General features: G+C 37.1%; 3 protein-coding genes across 4 annotated transcripts; all 3 read right to left on the bottom strand.

Moving 5' to 3' along the window:
- Positions 1-4679: 4679 nt before the first annotated feature.
- On the bottom strand, positions 4680-5879 carry LOC107782024 (pathogenesis-related genes transcriptional activator PTI6). The gene has a single exon (XM_016602859.2). It carries the CDS (start codon positions 5706-5708, stop codon positions 4953-4955), a length of 756 nt encoding a protein of 251 aa, XP_016458345.1. The 5' UTR covers positions 5709-5879; the 3' UTR covers positions 4680-4952.
- Positions 5880-8077: 2198 nt separating this feature from the next.
- On the bottom strand, positions 8078-11803 carry LOC107782023 (ubiquitin-conjugating enzyme E2-17 kDa). Its single transcript, XM_016602858.2, has 5 exons — positions 11676-11803; positions 11390-11490; positions 10318-10445; positions 9233-9337; positions 8078-8690 (listed from the first exon to the last, which is right to left on the bottom strand). Exons 2-5 carry the CDS (start codon positions 11457-11459, stop codon positions 8547-8549), a joined length of 447 nt encoding a protein of 148 aa, XP_016458344.1. The 5' UTR covers positions 11460-11490; positions 11676-11803; the 3' UTR covers positions 8078-8546.
- A 1009-nt stretch (positions 11804-12812) lies between these two features.
- On the bottom strand, positions 12813-19752 carry LOC107815429 (putative inactive receptor kinase At5g58300). 2 transcript variants are annotated; one of them, XM_075219080.1, is made up of 4 exons: positions 19273-19727; positions 18599-18703; positions 14168-15499; positions 12813-13550 (listed from the first exon to the last, which is right to left on the bottom strand). In XM_075219080.1, the coding sequence occupies exons 3-4, from the start codon at positions 15444-15446 to the stop codon at positions 12952-12954; spliced, it is 1878 nt and encodes a 625-aa protein (XP_075075181.1). In that variant the 5' UTR covers positions 15447-15499; positions 18599-18703; positions 19273-19727; the 3' UTR covers positions 12813-12951. The 2 variants fall into 2 exon arrangements, with proteins under 2 accessions (XP_075075181.1, XP_016496492.2); XM_016641006.2 differs by lacking the exon at positions 18599-18703 and having other exon boundaries at positions 19273-19752.
- Between the last annotated feature and the right edge of the window lie 8092 nt (positions 19753-27844).

Below are 27844 nucleotides of genomic sequence, written 5' to 3' on the forward strand. Positions count from 1 at the left end.
AATTTATAGGCAAGTATTGGAACGACCCATACAACTATATACTATGTTAGTATACTAAATGAGCAAGTTGCTTTGCGAATATTTAACTTGCAATGCGAGCATGTAATTTTCTCATGTTTTTATTGCACCCTTTAATGTTTTGGTATAGTAATATAGTCACATATAGTTGTAGCAATATTCTAGAGCAATTATATACTTTGTTGGTATGCATGTATACCATATTGGTATCATATGGTACTAGAAGTCTTTTTTGCTACTTATATTTTTATTATATTTTTCAATATTTTATTATCATTTCTATTCTAACTAGTATATATGGAGATTTGGTGGCCGTAGATTATGTTTTCTTGCTCCATAACAGGTTATGTTACTGCTAATGGTAGAGTGTGTACAATCACGTGGAATTAGAAAAGGAACAAGAATTAAAGAAAACAAAGAACGAGTCAAATTTGAATGTGAAATAAGTTATGAGAACAAAAACAATAATATGATCTGGGCAAAAATAAATGAATAAAAGAGAAAAAAGAAAAGAGAAAAGAAAGAAAAAACGAAAAAACGAAAAAAGAAAATAAGCATAGAAATAAAAAAAAATTGGGTAAAAAAGAGAAAATTCATAGTTTGATGGGTAGAAAATAAATGAATAGGTAAGAGTAAATAATTTTATTTTTGGGCTGGTGTTTAAATTTTGTCCCCGAAATGGACATTATTACGAAAATAGTCCTTGGAAAAAGACGTGTGCGTTTAATAAACCTTTTTACGGTCAAAAATACCCCTCAACCGAAAGAAACCAGTTCTAAATCATGGCTTTCTTCCATAAAATATGATCAACTATTTCTCCAGGAAAAAACAAAATTTTGCGAACGGGATTTACAATATCTCTTCGATTTGACAACCAAATTCGATAAGACATATTGTTTGCGAGTAATTTTTCTCTAATCTACTGCTACTATGTTTTCATATTTTTTCCCTTTTTGAGGTTTTGGAAAAAAACATATTTATACTTGATATTTACGCCAAATTAATTAATACAGTACGTTTGTAATATATATAAACGATTACTTGATATGTATTCTCACTTTAAATTAGACCTCTTAAAGTTAATTAAATAATTCGGCTTTTATAAATATGATGTAAATATTGAGTTCAAGTAAATATTTTCCATTAAAATATTAATCTTGCTTGTAATAAACGTCGGAGTGATAGCATATGTTCTCGTCTCTATGAGTTGAAGGTTAGAAGAGGACATGATGACTGCAAAAGTCATAAAGATATGACTTCCTTAAACATAACAAGCTTAGTATAGAAAAGTTCGAATTGATCTTTTCCTAGAAAAATGTTGAATTGTTTTACTCGGAGAACAAAGAGAAGACTCACTAGGAAACTACAAGTCTTTATGGAGTCTTAATTGTTGATTTTTATCAAATAGTATACACACCACGCTAGTAGAATTGTTTTGAACCACAAATAATTATAGAAACAAAGACAACCACTCAAAGCACTATGGTCTTGTACAAGGGCGTCAAATGGGCGGTCTGGACTTATTTTGGGCGGATTAAAATGGGCTGAGTCAATAAATGGGTGAATCAGTTGATCCATCCAAAAGTAGCTTGGGCTCAGATAGATCGTGTCAAATTGGACTAAAATTTGAGTTATAGTCCCACCCACCTAACTCTTACCAAACTTTAATTAATATATATTATTTTCTTATGTACTGTTTAACTATCAAATAAGACTTTTTTATTATTTTTTATAGTCATATATAACATATCAAACAAAATAAAATATTAGTTTAAAGATATTTTAACAAAGTTACTCATGAATCAATTTGGGCTAAAATCAACCCAAATAGATGGGCTGAAATGAGTCAGGTCAAGATGGGTTAAGTTCAACAAATGGACGGGTCAATAACCAGGCCAACCTTGAGCGAGTTGGACGGGTCAAATAAATCTGGGCTCAAATTACCACCTCTAGTCTCATATCATCCAAAAGTGGTCCTAACTGCAAGGAATTGGTCATGTTGCAAAATTCTAAACAAAGATGAAACATGATTCCCTCAATAGGAATCTTGATTTTTAACATAACCAAACTAAATAACTAGAACCAGACATTGTTTATGGCCAATAGAGGATCCTTGTGTTCTACTTCTGGCAACTATTTCAGCAGTAGAAGTGGGATTGATTTTGACCTTGATAACCACTCCATTATAATAGCCTCTCCCATATGTCATTTTGGTACCTAAGATTTTGAAATAAAATAAAAATAAAAAATAAAAATACTACAGTAAAGGCGAAGTGGATCTAACAAAAAGATGGCACGTCTAATGTGACAAGCAGAAGATCAATTGAATCAGTCAACTAGGAAATTTGTTAATGGCCCCTCTTAGACAAAAGTCAGTTTCAAACCCTATTTAATTTTCTTTAATATTGTCAGGTCATCAAAAAGGTAACTATAAGTAATTATTTAAAGAAGCTGAACGAATTACCAAGAAAAAATAAAGCACAATCAAAGCTCTCTATAATAACTTTCTTTGTTCCGATATTTTATGGCTGCTATAGTGAAGTGTTGTTATAGAGAACATAACATGAAAAATTAATTCAAAGAAATTTGACCGTTATAGTGAAATGATGCTATATTTGTCAGCCTAGTACTGTAGGGTTTTGTCTAAGATAGCTAGGGGCAATGTCGCGTCTTACTATTTTCTATTTTCGACGCAGGATACATTTACTAGCCATCGTTTTTGCTTTGCATTTTTCTTCTGCATTTTATGTTCCTATTTTTTCAATGATCTCCGTGGTGATTATAATATTCTCCTCCTTTTGTATTTTTATTATCTTGAGCCGAGGGTCTTTCGGAAATAGCCTCTCTACTCCTTCGGGGTAGGGGTAAGGTATGCGTACACACTACCCTCCCCAAACCCTACTTATGAGATTTTACTAGGTGGTTGTTGTTGTGTACATATGTATTTTAATTAATATATAATTTATGTATACCGATTAAAAAAATAATAATAAATCTGATCAGCTATTTGTGTAAATGTAAATACCCTGTTACAAGAATTACATTATAGTGAGGTGTGAAGAATATATTATACTGTCCAATATATAAGTGTAAAACCTTTTGTAATTGGTCCAAATGTAGCAAACAAGTGGAGTACTTATTAGTGGAAGGCGGCTATGGTGTATACTACTAGTACATTGGAAAATGGCTATGTATAGTTGCTTTCGGATCTATTTGGTCACCAACTATTAGACCCCACTGAATCCTATTGCTCGTTTTTATATCCGTTTCCCACCTTTTTTCTTACTGTTTTAGTTATTTTTGGTATTTCTTAGCCGCCGAGAGTTTGTGGTGTCACGCCTAAACACTTAGAGGCGGACCTAGGATTTAAGCACAACATGAGTATTATTGTATGCTAACTGTTAGCGATAAAATTTGGCGTGTAACTCTTTAAAATTTTAATGATTATAGTGACTTATCATCCAAGTATGAATAAAAAGAAGTTCTAAAGAAAGAAAAAATACCGTACAGAGAGAGATTTTTCGGAAAATAGGTGCTACGGAAAGGAAAAATATTTGATTTAAACATATTTCAAACATTAAAATTTCTAATTTTTTCTCAAATAAAAAAGGGATTGGTGATCAAAAGGGTGTTTAAAAATTATCAAAAACTTACTAAAGAAATCAAGATTAAGGGTGTATTAATATTCAAAGAACTAAAGAAGAGTCTCAAACTCTTAGTTGCCATTGTTGAGTCGGAGTTGACGTATATCCGCTACTTTGTCAAAGTGATTGTTGAAGAAGGTATTTTTCCGCAAAAGAATTTGTATTTTAATGTATTATTATTCATTGTAAAGTAATATTTTATATTATTACTGTTTCTATTGATATTAACTCTCTCTATATTATTATTCCCTTTTCTCCACCTCTTTATCTTATCATTCACGATATATTAATTTCAATGAAATATAGTGTTGGGATCTTTAATTTGGTTTATCAACATTCTATGATTTTCACATCCATTTGTTTAATTTTCTTGTCCCTGATTTCAGAAAAGTGAGTTTTTGGCATCAAATATTGTGAAGTACATATACTTATTTGGAATTGTATGTTTAGGCATGGCCGAGAAGATGAAGCGCTGAGATGACTATAGAGGCATAAATGTATAAAAAAGTTATTTAAACCCGCGTAAACCCGCGTAAACCCGCTACCTGCCCCGTCCCTTATCAGTTTATTAAAAATTATCTTAACCCTTCCCGCACCGTATAAATCCATACCGCCTTGTACCCATACCGTTCCATTTGTCATCCCTTTAAATTATACTGTTATATAGAGATTTGATTGTAATTGAATTTATTCGTTTCTAGCTACGTGTCCCGGAAGGGTGCCACAATTTGAAAAAATAGAGTATCAAGGAAAATGCCGTGCTGAATCTTATTGATGTAGTCCCCTTGGGGGACAACCGACGAATAAAATAATTAGGTATTCAATAGTAAATATTATCATATGAAATGGGAAAGGTGAGTAAAAAAGATTAATTATACTAGCTTGTCTCACTAATTAGTTTAATCACATTAATATAGCAAACAATAATTAGAATAAAAATCCATGTCAATTCCAAAGGAGTGCAACTTATGGTCAACTTATTTTAAAAAAAATACAAACCCAATTGTAATAAATAAATAAATAAAAAACAATCGTCTCTTGTTTTATTGGAATCATAAAAACAGTATTTCTCCAAACAAAATCTATTAACTCTATTTCTCCAAACAAAATTTTCGTACTACAAAATTGACGCTCACAAATCACATGTAAACATTTTAAAAGGGTACAAAAATCTCTCACAAAATCGCCGTTTAAATCGGCTACTAATTAACATATGCCACGTCACCGTCAGCAATGACTCAATTTACAAAAATGCCACATCTTTTATCTAAAACAACGAAATAGCCCACGCTATCGAGCTTCAAGAGCAAAATCGTCAAAGTCAAACTCGCCGAATTCCTCGCCGTAGTATTTCTCCGACATCCCAAATTCCGGCAACCGGAAAAGGGAGTCAACGTCAAATCCAAAAGCGTTCACTTCACAGAACCCCAAATCGTCTAACGGCGTAAAATAATCGTTACGGAGAACTGACGTAGGCGACAACGCGACGTCGTTTTCGCCTTTTTCTCCACCGTCCGTAACAGACTCCGTTTCCGTTACATCCGCCGTTAATACTTTCGGAAAGTTAGTAACAGCGTCAGGACCTTTGAGCTTAACAGCAGCTTCGTCGTAAACAGTAGCTGCTTCCTCCGGGGTATCGTAGGTTCCTAACCAAACCCGTTTTCCCCGGGTCGGGTCGCGGATTTCTGCTGCCCAACGTCCCCACGGCCTTTGACGGACGCCTCTAAACTTTTTCCGGCGAGTGACGTCAGTATCCGGCGAAACCAATCTTCGTTTTTTTTCACATATCAAATTGGGTGATGGCATGAAATTGATCTCCGTCACGTGTCTCCTCACTCTCCGTACAGTATCTTGTCCTTCGTCGTCCGAGGAATCAGTTGCGTCAGCATCTGTAAGTATGATTCGAACAACTCTCTGGGAAAACTTAGAATGGAAATTGGATTTTTCGTTTTGCTCAGGAACATGTTTGTTTTTAGTGACTATGTGTTGGGAAAACTTAACTGTTTTTGGTACATCCATAGGAGAAATGACTGGATTTCTTATCATGGGATAAGTTGAAGTTTTGTAGAAAACAGGATTAGAACATTAATCTATCTTTGTAGAAGATTAAAGACAGATCAAGAACAGGTTCGAAGATGAAATTTGTAACAGCAAAAAGAGTGATGTTTGTAACAAGGAGGGAATGAATTTATAAGGGAGTTTTATGGAGTGAATAGTCACCACTATTTAAATAGTAAAGTGGAAAAGTTGCAGTGCTATAAATAGAATGATTTGAGGAACAAGTTGGATTGTAGTGTGGAAAAAGAGGTTTCTTTGTTGTTTTGGCGGGAAATAAGGCGGATGCATGCACCATACAACTACCGGTTTCAACAGCAAAATATAAATTTATGTCTAAAAAATCACCAAAATTACAATAAATAATATATATAAGCTAAAATCCTAGATCCACCTATGAAATAAGCTAACACCTCTCAGTTTTCCTGCAGTCCAAATTAAAGATGAAAGATTTCCTTTTAAGATCACGATTCTGCGACATGGACCAAAACAACTAAACAAGGTGAGAGAAAGGAGGTCTAAGCAGAGAAGATAGGAGCCTGCTCTCCACTCAAATATATAGTGCATGGGTAGTGTACAGCTCGGAAATGCCACAAATCTCATGCAGATTCACAGACGTACCAGTTTGGGGCCCCGAATCAGATCCGATCCCACACTGAGATATACAAAGAGACTACAACAAAATTTGGATTTATGTTCTATACAATAAAATTTGGATTTGGTTATCGGAATTAGGATATTAATTCCGATATTTAATTCGACATTGCATTTCTCTAAAGTTTGACTATTGATATTAGCTAATACCGATGCAAAATTTATACCATAGTATTATCTACCCATATAAAAGATGAGATTATAATTCTAACTTTGTTTTGAACGAAACAATGGAATACAATTCAATTGGATATTGTGCACATCTATTTATTTTTTTCAAATTACTATATCAAATTTATTTTTATAGACTAACTTAATGTTACAATAATTTTTTTTATACACTGTCAATAAGTCTAATATTCTTAAGAAAAATTTGTACTACAATAGAGAAGTTCAGTACAAGGGGAGTAAATGCAGTGTGGGGACTAAAATAGGTGAAGGATCTTCTTTACAGCTGGTGATTTTGGACATGTCAATTGTCAAACGCCCCCGCCCCACACCCAGCAACCCCGAATGCCTTCTCTGTCCTTGTACGCCTAGTATACTAAGCAGAAAGTCTGGTGATTTAAAAAAAAGAAAAGAGAAAAAGGAGAAAGTCTATGGCCTTGGATTTCACTTTTTACCAATTACCCAACTTTGCACCGTTTTGATTAATTCGAAAAGGAAGCTTCCAAGTTCGACGTACTATGAGGTTTTAAGAAGCTATAATGAGTTAAGGTCCTACCTTTTTGTATAACCATAATGAAATTTGATATCAGTACCCGTGGAAGTATGAGAGAAATAGGAGGGTACAGTAGTGAAGTTTCCACACATTGTTTGCTTACTATAAATACAAGGCACGTGAAAATTTGTCAGCCTATAATTAAATGTTTTACTTCTCTTATTGGGACACCCGAATGAACAAGAGATACTATAAGCAAATGCCATGGGACCAGAAAAGGCAACCCACGACATTAAAACGTCTGACATGAATATGATAAGTGAAGACAGACCTGTTTAGCATGGCACGTGAATCTACAAGCAAGCAACAATCATTTGCACATTTTAGTTTTCTTTATTAACCCCAATATAGCACTAATCAGCATACCCCCTTCCAATTTCAACTCAACAGTACCTACAGACAAACTTTCGGCCGCATAATGAAACTACAGCATCTGGAGCTTCCTAATTGCTCCAATATTCATTTGGTGCTCCTCGATAGTGACTCAATTCTCACACATATTTATGGCAAGCCGGCAATTATGACCACACAAGTTGAACAACAAATGTGTAGCTTAGAAGCCATATACCCTCATCTTTCCACGAAGAACAATATACCCTTCCAATTCATTTCGTCGAGGTAGGAAGAATCTGAAAAATGGAAAAAACTAAAAGCTATTCTGCATATTTTGGCTCATCGACACACTGCTTATCGTGTAACAACCCTTCACGAAATGGAGGGATAGGAAAGGAAAGGTAGCACAATTTCATCAGTATCGATTCCTAAGAGTTAAGACAACAACCTCAGAGTGCATTTGGCTTCAACACATTAGAAAGAGTCACCACTAAGAGAATCATCTGTTCAACCATACACATTAATTAGCTTGCTGAAACATCAGCGCTTAGGCCCCTTCTTGCAGCTGTTGTAAATCAACTTGAACCAAGAAAAAAGCCTTGAAAAGTCTAATACTTCGGCACAATACACATGCAAGAAAAGAGTCAAAAAATTTAAGACCAAATACGGAGATCGATAACACTGACCTCCCACTTTAGTAGGGAAACATATAGCTACACAGATTTTCAAAAAATCTGCTTTGCACAACTTACAACATCACAGAACACTGAAATATGATCTCATAGGCTCATACAGAGGAGAGTTGGGGTTTGATCACTGAATTTTTGCCACTCAAAAGCACCATACGAGGTTGGTCAAATAGACAAAACTTGGGAAAGGAGCAAAAGTAAAATTACATTTTAGGTTCTCCCCTCACTAAATTCATCAAATAAATATATTCACATATTGAAAGATCTCGGTCTTCTTGGCAACCCAACATGAATGGAGAAGAGAAGTAAACTGAATTCCTTACCAACATTTTACTTTCATCCAAGCACAAAGACATTGCACTTAAGGGTGAAAGCAAAATGAAATTGTTGCAATTAAAAGTGTCTCAGGCACGTCCGAGGACACTTTCCGCATCATCCCATAGCATATTTCTGTGTCCAGCTACGAGCAGTGGCCTCGTACTTGGCCCTGTCAGTCTTGTACATATGAGCAATTTCTGGTACAAGTGGATCGTCTGGATTTGGATCTGTCAACAGAGAACAGATGGACAACAGGACCTGAAAACACAAATAGGCCGGTAAGACCCTTCAAATCGCAAAAGACAACTGAAAAACAAGAAAGATAACCAGCCAAACTCTTTGTCGCCATTTTTTAAGATGGTTTACTGCTGACTTGGTATGTAAACGGGTTTTCATCACATTTTGGATAATTTGGTAGGTATGTGCAAATAGAAGACTCCAAACAAAGGCAAAGATAACAAAAAATATAAGACCACTCCATTAGTCATAAGTGTTGGTCAAAGGATAGTACACCAGTAACAGCTTCAAGAAGGACTATTTGGCCTACTCTAAGCCATGAATCCAATGGCCCAAATTAGTTAATCTTTCTTTATAAAAAGAGAAGAGATCAAGGCTCAACAGGTCTAAACAATCAAGACACAGAAAACATGGACCATTCGCCACAAAACAGTATAAAAAACCACCGCTGCCATCTTCATATTGTTAAAGTTAGTCTACAGGCTGGACTCATTTTCATATAGCAAGCCAAGACCAGAAAAAACAAGATTTAATTGGACATAGACAAAGATCAAGATCTAAACCTTAGATATGGTCAAAGCTGGACTCCACTGTTCTTTAAGAATATCCAAACATATACTTCCATTGCTATTGATGTTGGGGTGGAAAACCTTAGTTCTAAATGCAACCTGAAACAAAAAGAATATCAACCTTGTGTAATCACCATAGAACTCAACACACAACTATGAATCAAATTCTCAGAATAGGCAGGGAAGAAATCATATTGTGCACATTCCACTGCTCTGCAACAAATGAAACCCTTAACATCTAAGAAATTACAAAGCCATCATGAAGGTAAACTTAATTTAGCAGCAAACAAATGTCAGCAAATAAACTGGATAAAACTGTTAATGCCCATGATTACTGAGCTATAATCTTGAACAGCACCCCAAGAAACAGCTCACCCTAGCACCCAGACATAAGAGAGCTGAGAATTCCTTCTGTCATGTATTCTCGAATCTCGATTAATGCAGGAAGGTAAACTTCTCAATGAAAAGCTTCAAATGTCATCTCAAGCAGTGGGAATGATCACAAGGATATGAAGAGGGGAGTAACAACCATCTAAGACTTGCTGAATTTTTCCATAGGGAAGTGGAGCTGTCTATGAACTCTGACTATAGTCCGCCATGTAAGCCTGCAGACTTATCTCTATGGTATGCAAACATGGTAATGTACCAAATGTCAGCATTTATAATGCTAGCATACTCCACATTTTACTAACAAGGCAATGATTTTGAAGGTTTTGTGCGGCCCTAAAAAAGGGAAAATATAGAGCATAGGCTGAGGTAAGGTATGAGGTAAAATTACCTTTGTATTTTTCACGGCCCTCATTAATAAATTATTTATTTGAAGATTTTAGGAAATAATCAACTATGATGTCAATCAATGCTATCATTACATATGACACGGCCAATATTAAGGTTGTGCATCCATGACAAACTTGGCTTATTTTTAGAAAAAGAAAATTAATTATATTAAATACCTACAACATTATTCATTTGTATTTGAAGAAATTTCATGCAATATAATGCTCTCCAGTTTAAAACAACAGTGGATGTAAAGGAGCACACAGAGATATGGACAAGGACACTCTGGAGCATAGGCTTACCTTTGGAGGCTTGAAAGGATAATCAGGAGGGAAATGAATTGAAACCAAAAATACGCCTCCTGCATAAGGGCTATCTGTAGGCCCCATGATCGTTGCTTGCCAGTGGAACATATCCTCAGCAACTGGACCTGTATTAGACGAAGTATACTACTTAATATCAACATAACAGCCATGTGATTAAGCACCCACACTAACAAACATATAATTGCACTCAGCAACTTAAGGCCTATCCTAAGTTATAAGGAAATCACAACTGCTTGCATGACAAATGCAGCACATAAGAAAAGAGAAGAACAACACAGGAATTCTGATTGATAATGAGATAGTGAATCCGATATAAATATGCAATACAAACAGGCTGTAACAGGCCGTTTGGTGGATTAGCAAGACGTGCACAAGCTGGCCGGACACCACCATCATTTTAAAAAATAAACATAAAAAAAAGACACAATACAACCAAATCTGCATTCAGCTGTAGTTAACTCAGAATGGAACAACCAATTAATAATGTCAATTCTTTTATTAATAGAGTGGTGCCGAATACAGCTCACGTGCACCTCCACTAATCCACCCAAACTTATTATCTCCTACCAGCACATGTAAAAGATGTCTCTGCTTACCAAGGCTTAGGTTGTTGACCTTTTCCGATAAGGAAGAGAGATCACCTTTCAGGCATAGTTCAATGTCTAAGCCTACAATAAATATATGATGAACCTAAACAAGAACAGAAAATTCACCTAATTTGCTTCTACTACGATTTGAACCTTGGTTCCCAAGATCGTTACTCCAACTCCTCGACCACTTTGGAATTTGGGGCCTAATGCCACCATTGTTATAGAAAACAAACATTTAAATCAAAATACAGAAACAGCAAATAGCTACAGCAAATTACTAACAGTTGTTCTTCTGCTACTAGTTCAATACTTTGCAGCATTATCCTCACAAAAGCAGCAGAAATTCAATCACAAGGACTTACCATATCAAGTCCTTAGCTATAAAAAACTAGCACATAAGCTAAGAAAACGCATAAACAGAATGAACAATGGAAAAAAAAGCAGCTGAGCTAACATACCAGCGCTGCATGATGTCGGAGGATCCTTCTGCAAATCCTTGAGCTCCTTCAATATACGCTTCGACGCCATAGATTAGCTCGTATAGCTTCAAATCCAAGCCCTAACCAAATATAAATACAGATTCTTTCATCATAAACCATAGATCTTCAAATTCAATTAAAGTAGAAAACATATTGAACCCTAGCTAAAAGTAAATCTAATGGATTATTCATGAGATACTCCCCTAGATCTATGTTAGAAAAATGAAATTACAGAAGCATGAAGATTTAGGGTTAGAAAAAGTACCAAGAAGATGCGAGGCGATTGATTGAATGAGGTGAAAACGGAGATTTGCTGAGCTTGGATTAGGTATTTGAATTGAGCCAATAGTTTGGACGAAGGGGAAAACAATAAATATATTACTATTCCTACGTAATAACGGAGTATAAAAATGCTATTTGTACTCATATTTAAGAGTGGGGTCCAGATGCAGGTTCTAGAATCCTCTTCTGGAGTCATAATGTGCACATACCACAACCGACGGCTGCTCGTCTTTATGTTTTGCCCAGTTTCCAATTTTGTAAATATTTTCTATATTCAGTTTCTTAAGATGTTATATCAATATCATACTCAATTAAATTTGATAGATTTATTATTATTTTTATTTCATTTTATTTGGTTCCATAATTTTGATTTATTCGATTTGAATAGAAAATTGTAATTTTCTCTTTTCTTTTGTATTACTTTTTGTTGTCTCTAAGAAAAAGTTACTCCACAGTACTTTTTTTTGTGAAAGTGGAACAGTGAATGGTATTATAGAAAAGAGATTTATTTGAGAGGAAAAAAAAAGAGAAATAAAAGCTATCCACCCTAATTTGAAGTTACAAGAATGATGTAGTGAGACGATAACATAAACATTATTTGAAATTTTTGGAAAATACTTTGTTCCACACACTCTGTTAATATCAACTTCAAATCTTTTCTTTTTCAACTTCAACCAAATGGCATTCAAACGCCTAGGCATTGTTTGGTCATATTCCACAAATTTCGTTCTTTTCAAGTGAACTCTTGTTAAAAATGACCATCAATTAGTTGTTGATTTGTGCGTACTAAATACAACAACACAATAACCCAGTAAAATCTCACAAGTGAAGTTTGTAGAGGGTAGAGTGTGAGGTTGTTTCCGATAGACCCTCGGATCAAGAAGACGAAAAAATACAATAGATCAGTAGCAATAACAGAAGCCAGAAAGATAATAAGAGTTAGAAAATAGATGGAAACGCAATAACAATAACCAACAATAATGGCACGATACTATGAAAACGAAAAAATAGTATGAACACAATATGTGCATACTGAATCTTACAACAAATGACCTTGGGGGTTGGGGGGGGGGAGGGGAGGATTACTTAGTCTACTATATTGCCTAAGGAAAACAACTCAACAAAAATTCACACTTTCATTAAGAAGAAGGATGTATTTTTTGTACGGAGTATAGAGTTGAACAAATTTCTCAGCATTACAAATTGTTAGTCACAAATCCAAGGAATGTAAGTGATCTGCACATTTTGAGTCCTAAGATCTATTCTCTTTCTGAAGATTGCCTGTTTTCAGAGTCAGATTGTCTGACCTCTTCAATCATTTTAACAACTTCCTCCATGTTGGGTCGCATGTCTGGGACCTTTGCAACACATGCCATAGCAATTTGTAGCATCTGTACCATCTCTTCTTCGATGTTTTGAAATCTCATCAAATCGACGTCAAAAACCTCTGATGTCCATTCCTCCTTAAGAACTGACTGGACCCACCTAGGAAGGTCAACCATGTCATCGCGCCCCGGTGATTGCATTGGCTGCTTTCCAGTAAGCATCTCAAGTAGTAAGACGCCGAAGCTGTAGACATCTGATTTATGACTATGCTTTCGGGTTTCTATCACCTCAGGAGCTCGGTATCCTGGATAACGAGTTGGAGCTGCAGGGAAGTTCATTATAGGGGCTAAACCAAAATCTGAGACACAAGCTTCTAGGTCTTGCTTGAGTAGGACGTTCGAGGACTTGATATTTCCATGAGCAAATTTTGGACCACCCACTGAATGGATGTGGGCAATCCCCCTTGCCGCTCCAAGAGATATTTTAACTCTCGACTCCCAGTCCAGTGGAGTTCTTCCAGAAGTCCTGCTGCCTATAATGACAGTAGAGTTCGACATGGATTGGATATTAGAATTATCAGCAGTGTGTGTTCACCATTAGCAGTATGTCACTGATAAGTATATGCAGGTTGGTGAATGGGGAATGAGTTCACTTCTCGTGTAGTCTTCCAGGACAGATATTAGGTATATTATGCATGAAGATTTACAGCTCTAGCAGCTTTCCAGTTAGAAAAGCAGCAAGATAGTGTGAGTGATAAACTACACCTTCGGTGGAGCAGTGATAGGTAAAAGAAAGCTGGCAAATGTCAATATGTTGCTATATAAATGATAGATACAAGATTACATTCCGTACTCATATAATAGATGTAGAAAGATCAAACAGACGTATACATACAAAATGTGTTTCTTCTTCTCTAAGATCACAATTAGCTACAAGAAAGAATGCTCCTTTTCACACCAATTAGCAACTTTAAAGTTCAAACTCAAATTGTTTAGATTCGTTATGAATTATTTTTAGGACATTGCTTGAGTGAAGTTTGTGCTTTATAAGGAGTTTCTACTCATTCAATGACAAATGGCGTATCAAGTTGCTCCACCAAAAACCAGAAATAGAGAAAGGAAATGACGATAAGAGCAAAAGATGCCTTACCATGCAAGAGCATTGACAAGCTGCCACTTGAGAAATAACCATACACCATTAGCTTCTCATCCTTGGAATAATAATAGGCACGTAAAGGAACAACATTTAGATGCTGTCTAACTCTACCAATAATTTCCATCTGTTGTTCAAAGTCCTTCTTCCCTACAATGACTTCTTTTAATCTTTTAACCACCACTGTCGTTGACTCCTCCAAAATAGCTTTATAAGCAGTTCCAAAGCTCCCCTTTCCTAGCACTTCAGCTGAGGCCCTCAACAGGTCCTCGAGATCGAAATTGTAAGAGCAGCTTTCAAAGAAAACCAGCTTATTTTTCTCATGTTCTTGCACCTCACTACTAAACTCTTCCCTCGGCTTTTCACTCCTTCCTCCACTTGAAGATTTCCCTTTCACCACACCTCTGCCATCACCCCTTTTCCTTTTCAGGAAGCACAAAACCACGATTAGAGCTAGCAGAAAGACCAGCACAGCCCCTCCAGTGGCAATAGCAATAATAGCCCATAATTTAAGTTTCTTCTTTGAGCTTTTTTCTTGAGGAATGCTTGGTGAAGGTGCAGGTGGGGATGGGGGTAGTGGTAGAACAGGGGAACAAGGATTTAAGGGTAGTCCACACAAGAATGAGTTGCCCGCAAAGGAAGAATTTGGAAACTTTTGGAGGGATAATGGAATAGAACCATTAAAATTGTTGTGGCTTAAATTTAAACGTCTTAGCCTTGGAAGGGTGATATTGGGTATAGGTCCAGAAAGCAAGTTATTCTGGAGGCTTAGACTAGTTAGCTGAGTCAAATTCTGAATTGTTACAGGAATCTTACCAATGAAGGAATTATGAGAAAGGTCCAAAACACTCAGTTTATTCGAAAAAGAAGAAGGAATAGGTCCAGATAAGTTATTGTGCTGTAAGAATAGGTATTGAAGAGAAGGAAGTGAAGTGATATCAGAAGGAAGGTTTCCGCTGAGACGATTGGATCGAAGGCTGAGAATCCTTACGGCATCCATCTTCCCAAGAGTATTTTCTGGAAGTGGACCAACGAGTCCAACTCCTGGAAGCCGTACAGCCACCACATGGGCCCCATCCGTACTACAAGTAATGCCTACCCAAGATGAGCAGATTGGGGTGGCAGGATTCCAGTTGATCTTCAAGCCATGTGGGACTGCTGCGGCAAAATTAAGAAGGGCTTGTTTGTCTGAGTTTAGATCACCAAGACTCAGAGGAACAATAGTTGCTACAACAAAAAGATAATGTAGCAGTTGATTGGTGTAGCAGATTCTCATGAGGAAACCTTCAGTCGATTGAAAGCCAAAATGCTGACAGTGCTGTGGTTTTCCTGGAATAATACAGTAGATAAAAAACTTGAGAGCCAAACAAATATCAAAGGAGAAGGATAAAAAATACATATTCACATGGCAAGCATCTATGCGTTCACAGTTATTAAAATATCCTCAAGAAAGATGTTTGGAGATGCAGTTCGGCATCGAGTTTTCACGAACTAAAACTGGAGACTTAGCTAAAGATAGTGCATAATGAAAGAAAAGATCCATATAGGTGATACTATTTTGTCATGATGATGATATGAGTTGAGCTTAAGGATTAAGTGAGGATTCATATCATCGACCCCAACTTTGCTTGGGACTGAGGCATAGTTGTTATTGTAAAACTGGAGTTGATTCTTTATGGATGCCACTTAACAATTAATCTGTGTTCAACTAATGTTTCGTTTTGCACATATATTCCAAAAGCACTTAGTAGTGACCTATACTTGGATTCCTTATGAATGCCAAATAGTAATGATCTATGTTCAACTATTTATTACCAGATGCAAAAGAGGACCAGTAAAACTAATCATGTTTTAACAACATATAATAACTTCAGACAGCAATTCAATCTCATATTCACTCAGATGAGAAGATATGCGAAATGACATTCAAGCTTAAACACAGAAGTAATGTAGTGTCTTCATCTATTACCTAAAGAGAAACATGTATGGTTGAACTACTTACACAATAATCAACAGAGGCGTACTGGAAAGATTGAGATGAAAGAAAAGATAAGAATGCCAAATGAGGTTCAACACAAAACAGTAGGAGTATATTTTTGCTTCCCAAGAATAAAGCAAAATGAAGAATGGAAGTGGGAAAGGAAAACCATAAAACTAAGTCTTAAAATGCTTATTATACAAGGAAGTGGGTGAAGATGTTACAGATGGACGAATGATAACATCAAAAGACAAAAAAGATGTTGTAACACATTGAACCAGGTACAATCATTCAACAGCTCAGAACTGCAGTATTAATGTGATTAGGAGAAAATATATAGCAGGAGAAGAAACATTCTCAGAAAAATCTTTGAGTCACAAAGATTCAGTTTTCAACTTCATGAACAATGAGAGTCTTGAAGTAGAAGAGCAAGAGCTAAGATATAAAAATAGTTAGCACTTAAGTATTCTAATTTCTAACTTGATAATATTTTATAGAAATCAAAGGGAAGGAGAATCACCACCCCTTAAGTCAACTTGGGACTAGACTAACCCGTTCAATACTAAGTTCTTCACCCTCGTAATATTCTTAACCAAGATTGGAGCTTGAACCAGTTGATGAAGAATAGCAACATCATAAAGAGAAAATACCTACCAAAATAGGCACCCAAAAAGGTCAGGGTGGAGCCACAAGCCTGCATACGGTTACAATAGAACCCAATAGCTTTGGCCTAGACCCTGTATTTATGTTTAGAATTTATTTAATATTTACAAATAATTTATTCAAAACCTAGTAAGCTGCCTTTTCTAAAATGCAAAACCCATAAACTCAAAATTCTAGCCCCACCTTTGCATGATGTCTAAGGTTCAAATTCCAGCAGAGATAAAAAACACTAGGTGATTTATTTCCATCTATCTAAGCCTTTATGAAAAGAGTTAACCGGTACATGTACTGGCGAGAGGTAGCAGGTACCGGGCAGAATAGTCGAGGTGGGCCCAAGCTAGCCCATACACCACTGTTAAAACAAAAAGAACCTACCACATTCATAATACTTCTCTCAAGCAGATGTCAAAGAGGGTTGGGTTAGTTCGGCTTATTGAACAACCCCAAGTTTTATCAGGTCACAGTAATAGGGAATCCTAAGCTTCCATTAGACAAAGACAATTAGTTTCTCCAATGATACAATTCAAAAGAACCAATAACATCTTCAGTTTTTTTTTCAATTCTTTATATTTCCACAAAAGTCGAGCTGAACAGATACAGGTTGACAAAATTCAGAAACATACATAAGAAGACACAGTGAATTACCTCGAAAAATAGAAATTTTGAGACACCCCTTAAAGTTTTAGGAGGAATGCTGAGGTTCTGAGGTCAAAATAACAAGTACCCATGAGAACTTTCGTATCGAATTTATCCACTGAATTTGGAATGTACCAAATTATAGTAACCACATTTTGCTAAAAATGGAAAGTTCACATATTGCAAAGCTGAAAAAGTCCCAAGGAAGAGGTGACCCTTTTGCTTAAGCTGAAGAAGTAAATAATGGATCTATGTTAATAGATAAAGGCAAATGGTGTACTCGAGAATATGTTGAGAAAGAGAAGGAGACAAAAATTGAACGGGTGTTAGATTGTTAGTGCAAGTGAAGACTGAGAGGTGAGAAATGGTAAGAAGGGTTACAGAGTTTCAGGATTTGGTTGATGGATGCCAAATATCACTTAATCTATGTTCAACTAATGCTTCTTTTTGCACATACGTTCCAAAAGCACATAGTAATGACCTTGACTTGGATAATTCTTTATGAATGCCAAATAGCAATTGATCTGTGTTCAACTAATTTTTCACCAGATGCAGAAACGGACCAGTAAAACTAATCATGTTCTCACAGAAAAAAAAATAAAGAAAGAAAACACCAGGTCAGATAACAACATACTAAAGCTGAAAGCTCTGCAGACTTTATCAAAAATCTTGTCCCCTAAACTAACAACATACAGTAACTTCAAAAGCTATTCAATCTCACAGATAGATGAATGATTACACCAAAAGAGAAAAAGATGTTGTGACACATTGAATCACGTACAATCGTTAAACAGCTCAAAACAGCAGTATTAGTTTGATTAGAAAAGTATATACTCCCTAGAAGAAGACAACATTCTCAGAGAAACCTTTGGTTCACAAAGATTCAGTTTTCAACTTCATGAACAAAGAGAGTCTTGAAGTAGAAAAGCAAGAGCTAAGATATACAAATAGCTAGCACTTAAGTATTCTAATTTCTAACTCGATAATATCTAATAATCAAAAGAAAGGAGAATCACCACCCCTTTAAGTCAAGCTGAGACTAAAATAACCCCATTAATCATAAGTTTTTCACTCTCATAGTATTCTTAACCAAGATTGGAGTTTGTAACAGTTGATGAAGAATAGCTACATCATAAACATAAAATACCTACCAAAACAGGCACCCAAAGGGTGTGGCCTAGTGTAAACGAAAGGTCAGGGCGGAGCCACAAGCCTGCGTATGGTTACAGCAGAACCCAGTAGTTTTGGCCTAGACCCTGCATTTATGTATAGAATTTATTTAATATTTATAATTAATTTATTCAGAACCTAGTAAGCTGCCTTTTCTAAAATGCAAAACCCATGAACTCAAAATCCTAGCTCCGCATTTGCATTCGGTTTAAGGTTCAAATTCCAGCGGAGGTAAAAAAATACTAGGTGATTTCTTTCCATGTATGTAAGCCTTTATGAGAAGAGTTATCCAGTACATGTGATGTGGGAGATAACAGGTACCGGGTGGAATAGTTGGGGTACACAAGCTAGCCCGGATAACACCGTTAAAACAAAAAAGAACCTACCACATTCATAATACATCTTTCGAGCAAATGTCAAAGAGGGTTGGGTTAGTTGGGCTTATTGAACAACCCCAAGTCTTATCAGGTCACAGTAATAGGGAATCCTAAGCTTCCATTAGACAAATATAGTTAGTTTCTCCAAAAATACAATTCAAAAGGACCGACAACATCTTCAGTTTTTTTTCAATTCTTTATATTTCCACAAAAGTCGAGCTGAACAGATACAGGTTGACAAAATTCAGAAACATACATAAGAAAACAAAGTGAATTACCTCGAAAAATTGAAGCTTTGAGAAACCCCTTAAAGTTTTAGGAGAAATGCTGAGGTTCTGAGGTCAAAATAACAGTACCCATGAGAACTTTCGTATCGAATTTATCCACTGAATTTGGAAAGTACCAAGTTATAGTAACCACATTTTGCTTAAAATGGAAAGTGCATATATGGCAAAGCTGAAAGAATCCCAAAAAGAGGAGACCCTTTTGCTTAAGCTGAAGAAGTAAATAATGGATCTATGTTAATAGATAAAGGCCAATGGTGTACTCGAGAATATGTTGAGAAACAGAAGGAGACGAAAATTGAACAAGTGTTAGATTGTTAGTGGAAGTGAAGACTGAGAAAGGGTACGAAGGGTTTCAGATTTTCAGGATTTGGTTGCTGGGATTAGTCACTCCAGTTTTTCAACCAGAGAGAGAGAGAGAGAGGGGTTTAATTGTTTGTTGTCATAACAGAGCATAAATGTAACGAATTTGTCAGATTTGTTTATGTTGGCGGAGCATATGTATAATTGTGTTCCCTTCTAACCCGCGTCATAAATTATTTACGTTCCGTAACCAAAAAAAAAAAATTATATAATTTTTATATATATCATACAAAATATATATATATATATATATATATATATACAAAATATATATATTTTTTTGGTTATTATTTTAAGAAGCATCTATACAATGTCATTTTCCATTTATATTTTTCACGTATAAAATTAGATTAGATATATCATTATTGTTATACTCTCGGATTTATATAGGATTATTGCCTTCTGGTTGACTCACAAACTTTAGGTTCAAAACAGATTTTTTTTTTTTTGCTCCAATACATTTTTGTTTAATTGACAATAGTGTGCGAGCCAACTTATAAAATCTTTGAATTATGTATGGAAATTATGTATGGAAACTCTGAGTGATGTTTGAACTTGTGAGGGACAGTTAGATCACCATCACAAGAAGGATGAGTTTGGAAATTACTCTCTTTTTGAGGTGGAGGTGGAGGGTTAGTTGGTGTGTATTTAATAAAAAAATTATTCACGTTTAATGTTTAAATCAAATCACATTAATTTATCACCAAAAAAAATTAATTGAAATAAAACTATACACATATTACCTATGGTTAAATTAGAGAGGCATTATATATTTATTGATTTAACGTATTGTATTTTTTCGTCTTTTTTAGTCGAGGGTCTTTCGGAAACAATCTCTCTATTTCTTCGGGGTAAGAGTAAGGTCTGCATATACTATGTCCTTTCCGGGCTCTACTTGTGAGATTTTACTGAATTATTGTTAGTCTTCTTTCCATTTCTTTTTCTTTCGGTGGGTGACAAATTTTAGCCTAGTTTGTCGTAGAGGTATAAAATCTGAACCATAAAGATTACCAGAGTTTTACTTGGTCTATTATTTTATTTAAAATATTTAAATGAATATTCTTATCTCTCATTTAAACAAATATTTGTACCCCACTTATCTTTTTCATTCTCCGATCTATGTCTTCTATCTTCCTTTTTGTAAACATTTGAAGACCTGACTATCTTTGTTGTTTGACAATTAACAATTTATTTTGACCCAATATGCTTGTCTTTTGGTTAATACTTCTTACTTCGAAGGCTTCTCTCCACAAAGTAATTCTTCCACTAGTCATGCTTGGAAACAAAGTGCCCAAAACGATTTAAGGAAGAATCACCAAAGATTCTGAAGTCATGGATAAGACCACTTCACTTGGTCTCGGTTCTAACTCTAGAAATGAAAAAAAGTCCTTAGTAGAAAACGCTTCCTCCTTAATGAATCTTACGCAGCGTGAATATGAATTAGTCTGGCCCATTAAAAGGGCAGCCCATGCATGAAGCATCCTGCGTTCTCGTAGAACCAGAAAAAGAAAAAAAATCAGAAATAGCCAGATTTACACCTGGTAATTGAAATATAGCCACAGTTTCAGAATAATCGAAATTTAGCCATTTTTTCATGTATAAAAATACCCTTAAAATTTTGGAAAAATTTTACCATAATATGTTGGAGTTCGAACTTTTTACATATGAGATTCCAGCATAATGTGCTGGAGTTCCAACATAATATGCTGGAATTTATACGTAGTAGCTCCATAATCTAGCATATTATGCTGGAACTTTCCGCGTGCTGACGTTCCAACATAATATGCTGGAATTTTATACGCAAGAGCTCCATAATCCAGCATATTATGTTAGAACTTTTTGTTGTTAAACAAAATAGTGGTTATTTTTTAATGACTTTGCAAATACTGGCTATTTTTAATTACCAGTCAGAAAACCGGTTAGTCTATACTATTTTCACCCGGGAAAGGACATACACCCCATGTATGATGTAGTCGGGCACCAAAATAGGTACTAAACACACCACGTGACAAACCAAAAAAAATAGTATGTTACAACCCATATCCACACACGTTAGTTCATGCCATATATTAGTTAACATAAATTCAAGAAGGAATTACCTTTGAGATGATAAGAAGTTAATCCTATTGGTCTTAAGTGATACAAGGGTGTATAAGGGTGATTAACAAGTATTAAAAGTTAAACGAATCAAGGATGTTGTAACTCGTATTTTCAGGTAAACCTAGAGGTTCTTAATACACTCAAGGTCATGTATTAAAGTGTTTGAATCATATAATATCTGTATCATAAGTCTTGAAGTCAAACGAGTAATGAAACAAAAGTCGACAAACGTTGTCGCAACTTAGGTTCATAATTTTACTTAAACATTAGGTTAAATGTTTCTAAGCTTTTCTCCTAATTTACAAGGAATTACGGGGTGATCTACCCACCAAATTAAAGATCTATGAGTTTAGTTTCCAACGCATTAAACCGTTTGTCAATACGATCTCGGAGTATAGAGATATTCATATTTTTACAAGCCTGCGCAGATTGGTAGATGACAAGTAGGTGCATCACCTACTTGCCAAAATGATAGGACAAAATTAAAAGCTCTAAGTCGGCCAAGAGAGGACTTTTAAGGGGTTATGAACTCAGTTATTTCATCCATTTTTCAGACCCTCAAAACCCAAGTTAATCCCTGCAACTCCTCCACAAAAATCCCACACAAACCCTAATCGATTTTTCCTCTCTTTCAAGTTCTATTTGAAGGTAAAACCTAGAGTTTGAAGAACCAAGGGAAGGGCTGAGTTATCCAACAAGTAAGGTAAGTTACTGCCATCTTTCATACATTTTTCTCTGCTGTGAATTCATGGTAATTCGTTCTATACATGTAAGAACTCACAAGACGGTGATCGGAAGCCGTGAGTTCGAGTTATTCACTTGTAGCGGACTGTTTTGTGGACTGTTTTGTGTTGCTATTGGGCTGTGTGTTTTACTACTATTTTGTGGAGTTTTGAAGGTGGAAGGGTGTGGATAAATACCATATATATGTAAGGTTGAGGACTGATAGTGATTCGTAACATTTCCGGGTCGTTTGACACGACTACGGTGGTCGTCGTATGTATGATGTAATTAGGTTGTGCGTGGACTGTTTTGGGAGGCTCAATATGTTTATTATTGATGTTGTTTGGGCTGTTTGGTGATTGTTTGGAATGGTGTGAAGTCATATATATAGGGGAGGTGTTGTCCGTTTCAACGTAAAATAGGTTGTGGTCGATACATAATAGTTATGACGCTTAAATGATAACGATAGTATCGTTTCTCTTATTGTAGACTAAAGAGTTGTGACAATTGCATAGCTTGCGATTGGGGCTGTATATACAAGGTATGTGAGGCTATCCCTTTCCTTCTTTTGCACGACTCCGATTGTACATAATGTAATGAACGAGCTTCCAAAGATACTCTACTCTTAGAAGCTAGCAGTACTTACATTACTTTCCCTCTTATGGAACGATTGATGTTAATGTTGCTTCTCTTATTCTATGTTATCAATGTTGTTTGTACTTCCTGATTCTTATAAGGTTCGTAATGAAGAGTTGGTCCTAATAACGTGTACAGAGGATACCGACCTTATGTCACCCCGAAAGGTTTAGAATGTGATTCCATGAGTCGAGCATGCATTATATATATGTATCTATTTTACTCTACCGAGCCACGCTATAGTCGGCCGGGTACGACACCTATTGTGAAACCACTGATCAGTTGGGTTTTACCGAGCTCCACGTGGTCGGGTACGATTCTACCGAGCCTTATGACGGTCGGGTACGTTTTTACCAAGCCTATTATGGCTGGGTACGATATGATGATGATGATGCCCACAGAGGCGTATGTTTTAAAAGTTTATGTATACATACATATGTATCATGCATTTCATGTCAGTAGCCTTCAGAGGTACTCAGATGTTCCAGGTTGTATATTCTCTATCCATGTTTACATTATTATTTATATTTATGGTTCCCTGCCTTACATACTCAGTACTTTATTCGTACTGACGTCCTTTTGTTTGTGGACGCTGCATGTCGTGCTGCAAGCCCTAATAGACAGGCAGATGCAACTCCCCCACCACAGTAGGTTGTCCAGTTCAGCAGTGATTGGCGAGATCCCTTCTTCGGACTTGCTGTGGTCTTGGTATGCATTTTTGTTATAGACATTATGGGTATGTCGGGGCCCTGTTCCGGCTATGTTGCAGTACTTATGTTCATATAGAGGCTTATAGACAAGTGTCGACTCATGTATAGTTTGGTATGCCTTGTCGGCTGATTTTTGTTGTATAGTCTTTCATGGTAGCGTGGTAGCTCGTACCTTATATGTAGTTTCTTGATTGTCTGGTCATCTCTTGCTATGTATGTTCATGCCAACATATTTTATTGTTGGTTGTCTGTGATCCAGGTCTACCATTTATATTGATCTCGTCAACCCTAGAAGATAATAAGAAAAAGGTTAGATAAAATGTACGTTGGTGCTCGGCAAGTATGGTCGGGTGCTAGTCATGGCCCTCCAGTTTGGGTCGTGACAAACTTGGTATCAGAGCAAATCTGTCCTAGGGATTGTCTATGAGCCGTGTCTAGTAGAGTCTTGATTATGGATGTGTAGCGCACCACATTTATAATCAGGAGGCTACATGACATCTAGGGTTATTACCTTCTTCCTGAATCTAGATCGTGCGTAGAGTTGAGTCGTAAGTTTTTGTCTATAATATTCACCTTGTTTTCTTTCAGCGATGCCTTCGACTAGGAAGCAAACAATTAGTAGACGACTTGATACAGCTGCGGGAGAGGGTACCAGTCAGGTGCCCCAAGCTAGAGCAGGCCAAAGTGAGGCTCAGAGTGAGATGTCGTCTCATACCTCAGCTACCCTGTCTCCTCCAGAGGATATTAGGAGGCACCCAGCACCTCCAGTTCCTCCGTCCGGCGCTACAGACCAGGATATGCGGAGTGCTTTGCAGTTATTGACTAGCTTGGTAGCTGCTCAGGCTCAGAGGCAGAATACAGGTGCTGCTAAGAAACCAGTTAGTACGAGAGTTCGTGATTTTATTAATTTAGACCCTCTAGTGTTTACCGGATCAGACCCCAAGGAGGACCCGCAGACTTTTATTAACCAGGTTCATCGTACACTTCGGGTTATGCATGTTAGTGATACAGAGGCAGTAGAGTTGGCTTCTTATCGGCTACGGGATTTAGCGTTTCTCTGGTATGATAGTTGGGAGAGATCCAGGGGTTCGAACGCTCCTCCAGCTGTGTGGAAGGAAATTTTTGAGGCCTTTCTTCGTCACTACTTGCCAATTGAGATACGACGAGCTAGAGCTGATAAGTTCTTGAACCTTAGACAAGGTAATATGAGTGTGCGAGAGTACAGTATGCAGTTCGATTCTTTAGCAAGGTATGCTCCCTATATGGTGACCGAGATGAGTGATAGGGTGCATTTGTTCGTGAATGGATTGGGACCACATCTGATAAATGAGTGCACGACAGCCTCCTTGGTGGAGGGCATGGATATTTCACGTATTCATGCTTATGACCAGACCCTAGAGGATCATAAGCGCCAGCAGAGGGCAGATAGGGAACAAGATAGGGGCCAGCATAAGAGGGCGAGATTTGCAAGGTATTCTAATGACTTCAGAGGCAGCGTCAGGCCCCAGTCTTCGAGGAGTTCGGTGCCACATGTAGCTAGTGCTCCCCCACAGTTTAAGAGGCCTCAATATGATCGATTTACCCATTCTGGTCCAGGTCAGAGTTCGAAGGCATCAGGCTCGCAACATCACAGGGATACTAGTCAGACGAGACCCACAACACCACGTTGTGATCAGTGCGGCAAGGCCCATTTTGGACTGTGTCGTCGAGGTTCTGATGCATGTTATTCTTGCGGACAGCCTGGCCATATGATGCGGGATTGTCCTAACAGGGGAGGTGATGGTATGGTTCAGACGACTGGATCTGTGTCTACTTCTTCCTCATCAGTTCGACCTCCAGCACGGGGTTTTCAGCAATCTACAGGTTGTGGTAGAGGTAGAGGTGCAGTGCCGAGTTTGAGGGGTGGTCAAAATCGAACCTATGCTCTAGTAGGTCGACAAGATCTCGAGTCGTCTCCAGATGTTGTTACAGGTATATTATCTGTGTTTTCTTATGATATATATGCGCTGATTGATCCGGGATCTACATTATCATATGTTACACCCTTTGTGGCTAATAAGTTTGGCATTGAACCTGAATTGATAAGTAAACCCCTTGCGGTATCTACTCCGATAGGAGATTCTATGATTGCTAGAAGGGTATATAGAGGTTGCACTGTGATGATTTATAGTCGTCAAACCTCGCCAAATTTATTTGAGTTAGAAATGGTTGATTTTGATGTGATAATGGGAATGGACTGGTTAGCCTCATGCTATGCAAATGTTGACTGTCGTACGAAGATGGTTAGGTTTCAATTTCCTGGTGAACCCATCATTGAATAGAAAGGGAATATTGCTACACCAAAAGGTAGGTTTATTTCCTATCTTAAGGCAAGGAAAATGATCTCAAAAGGTTACATTTATCATTTCGTTCGTGTTAGGGATGCGGAGGCGAAACCGCCTACTTTACAATCAATCCCCGTGGTCAACGAATTCCCAGATGTTTTCCCAGATGAACTCTCAGGCCTTCCTCCTGAAAGGGAGATTGAGTTTAGCATTGATGTGTTGCCTGACACTCAACCGAACTCTATCCCTCCATACAGAATGGCCCCGACAGAGTTGCGAGAGTTGAAGGTGAAGTTGAAGGACTTGCTGGATAAGGGCTTCATTAGACCTAGCACTTCACCTTGGGGTGCACCAGTCCTATTCGTGCGAAAGAAAGACGGGTCATTACGGATGTGTATCGACTATCGACAGTTGAATAAGTCTACTATAAAGAACAAGTATCCACTTCCAAGAATTGATGACCTATTCGACCAACTCCAGGGTGCCAAGTATTTCTCCAAGATTGATTTATGTTCAGGGTATCATCAGGTGAGGGTTAAGGAAAAGGATATTCCAAAGACGGCCTTCCGGACAAGATACGGGCACTTTGAGTTCTTGGTGATGTCGTTCGGGCTAACAAATGCCCCAGCAGCTTTTATGGATCTCATGAATACTATATTTAGGCCCTATCTTGATGTGTTCATGATTGTATTCATTGATGACATTCTAGTATATTCTCGTTCGGAGGCGGAACATGTGGGCCACTTGCGGATAGTATTACAGACGCTTCAGGATCGTAAGTTATATGCTAAGCTCTCTGTGAATTTTGGTTGAACTCAGTAGCGTTCCTTGGCCATGTGATATCTGACGAGGGTATTAGTGTCGACACTCAGAAGATCGATGCAGTAAAGAATTGGCCGAGACCTACAACACCATCAGAAGTCCGCAGTTTCCTAGGGCTAGCAGGATATTATAGGCGGTTTGTAGAAGGGTTTTCCTCTATATCATCACCATTGACTAAGTTAACACAGAAAGCTACTAAGTTCCAGTGGTCTGACACTTGTGAACGTAGTTTTCATGAGCTGAAGAATCGATTGACATCCGCACCAGTGCTCACTCTCCCTGAAGGAACAGAAGGTTATGTGGTATATTGTGATGCCTCAGGTATAGGTTTGGGGTGCGTATTGATGCAGTGTGGGAAGGTGATTGCTTATGCATCAAGACAATTGAAGAAGCATGAAAAGAATTATCCAACCCATGATTTGGAATTGGCTGCAGTAATATATGCTTTGAAGATATGGAGGCACTACTTATACGGCGTCTATGTTGACATCTACACAGATCACAAGAGTTTACAATACATCTTCAAGCAGAAAGAGTTGAATTTGAGGCAGCGTAGGTGGCTTGAATTACTGAAAGACTACGACGTCGAGATATTGTATCATCCCGATAAAGCCAATGTTGTGGCAGATGCTCTCAGCCGTAAATCAATGGGAAGCTTAGTAAATATTGAGGCAGGTAGATGAGGGTTGACTAAAGAGCTTCATCAGCTAGCCAATATGAGAATCAGATTGTTAGACTTTGATAACGGAGATGTTACTGTATAGAATACATCAGAATCATCTTTGGTAGCCGAGGTAAAAGCACGACAATATGAAGATCCTATCTTAGTACGATTAAGAGAGAGCATTCAGCAGTGTAAAAGTATGGCTTTTGAGATCGGAAGAGATG

The sequence above is a fragment of the Nicotiana tabacum genome, chromosome 8 (genome assembly GCF_000715075.1).
Source record: "Nicotiana tabacum cultivar K326 chromosome 8, ASM71507v2, whole genome shotgun sequence".
NCBI classification, from domain to species: domain Eukaryota; kingdom Viridiplantae; phylum Streptophyta; class Magnoliopsida; order Solanales; family Solanaceae; genus Nicotiana; species Nicotiana tabacum.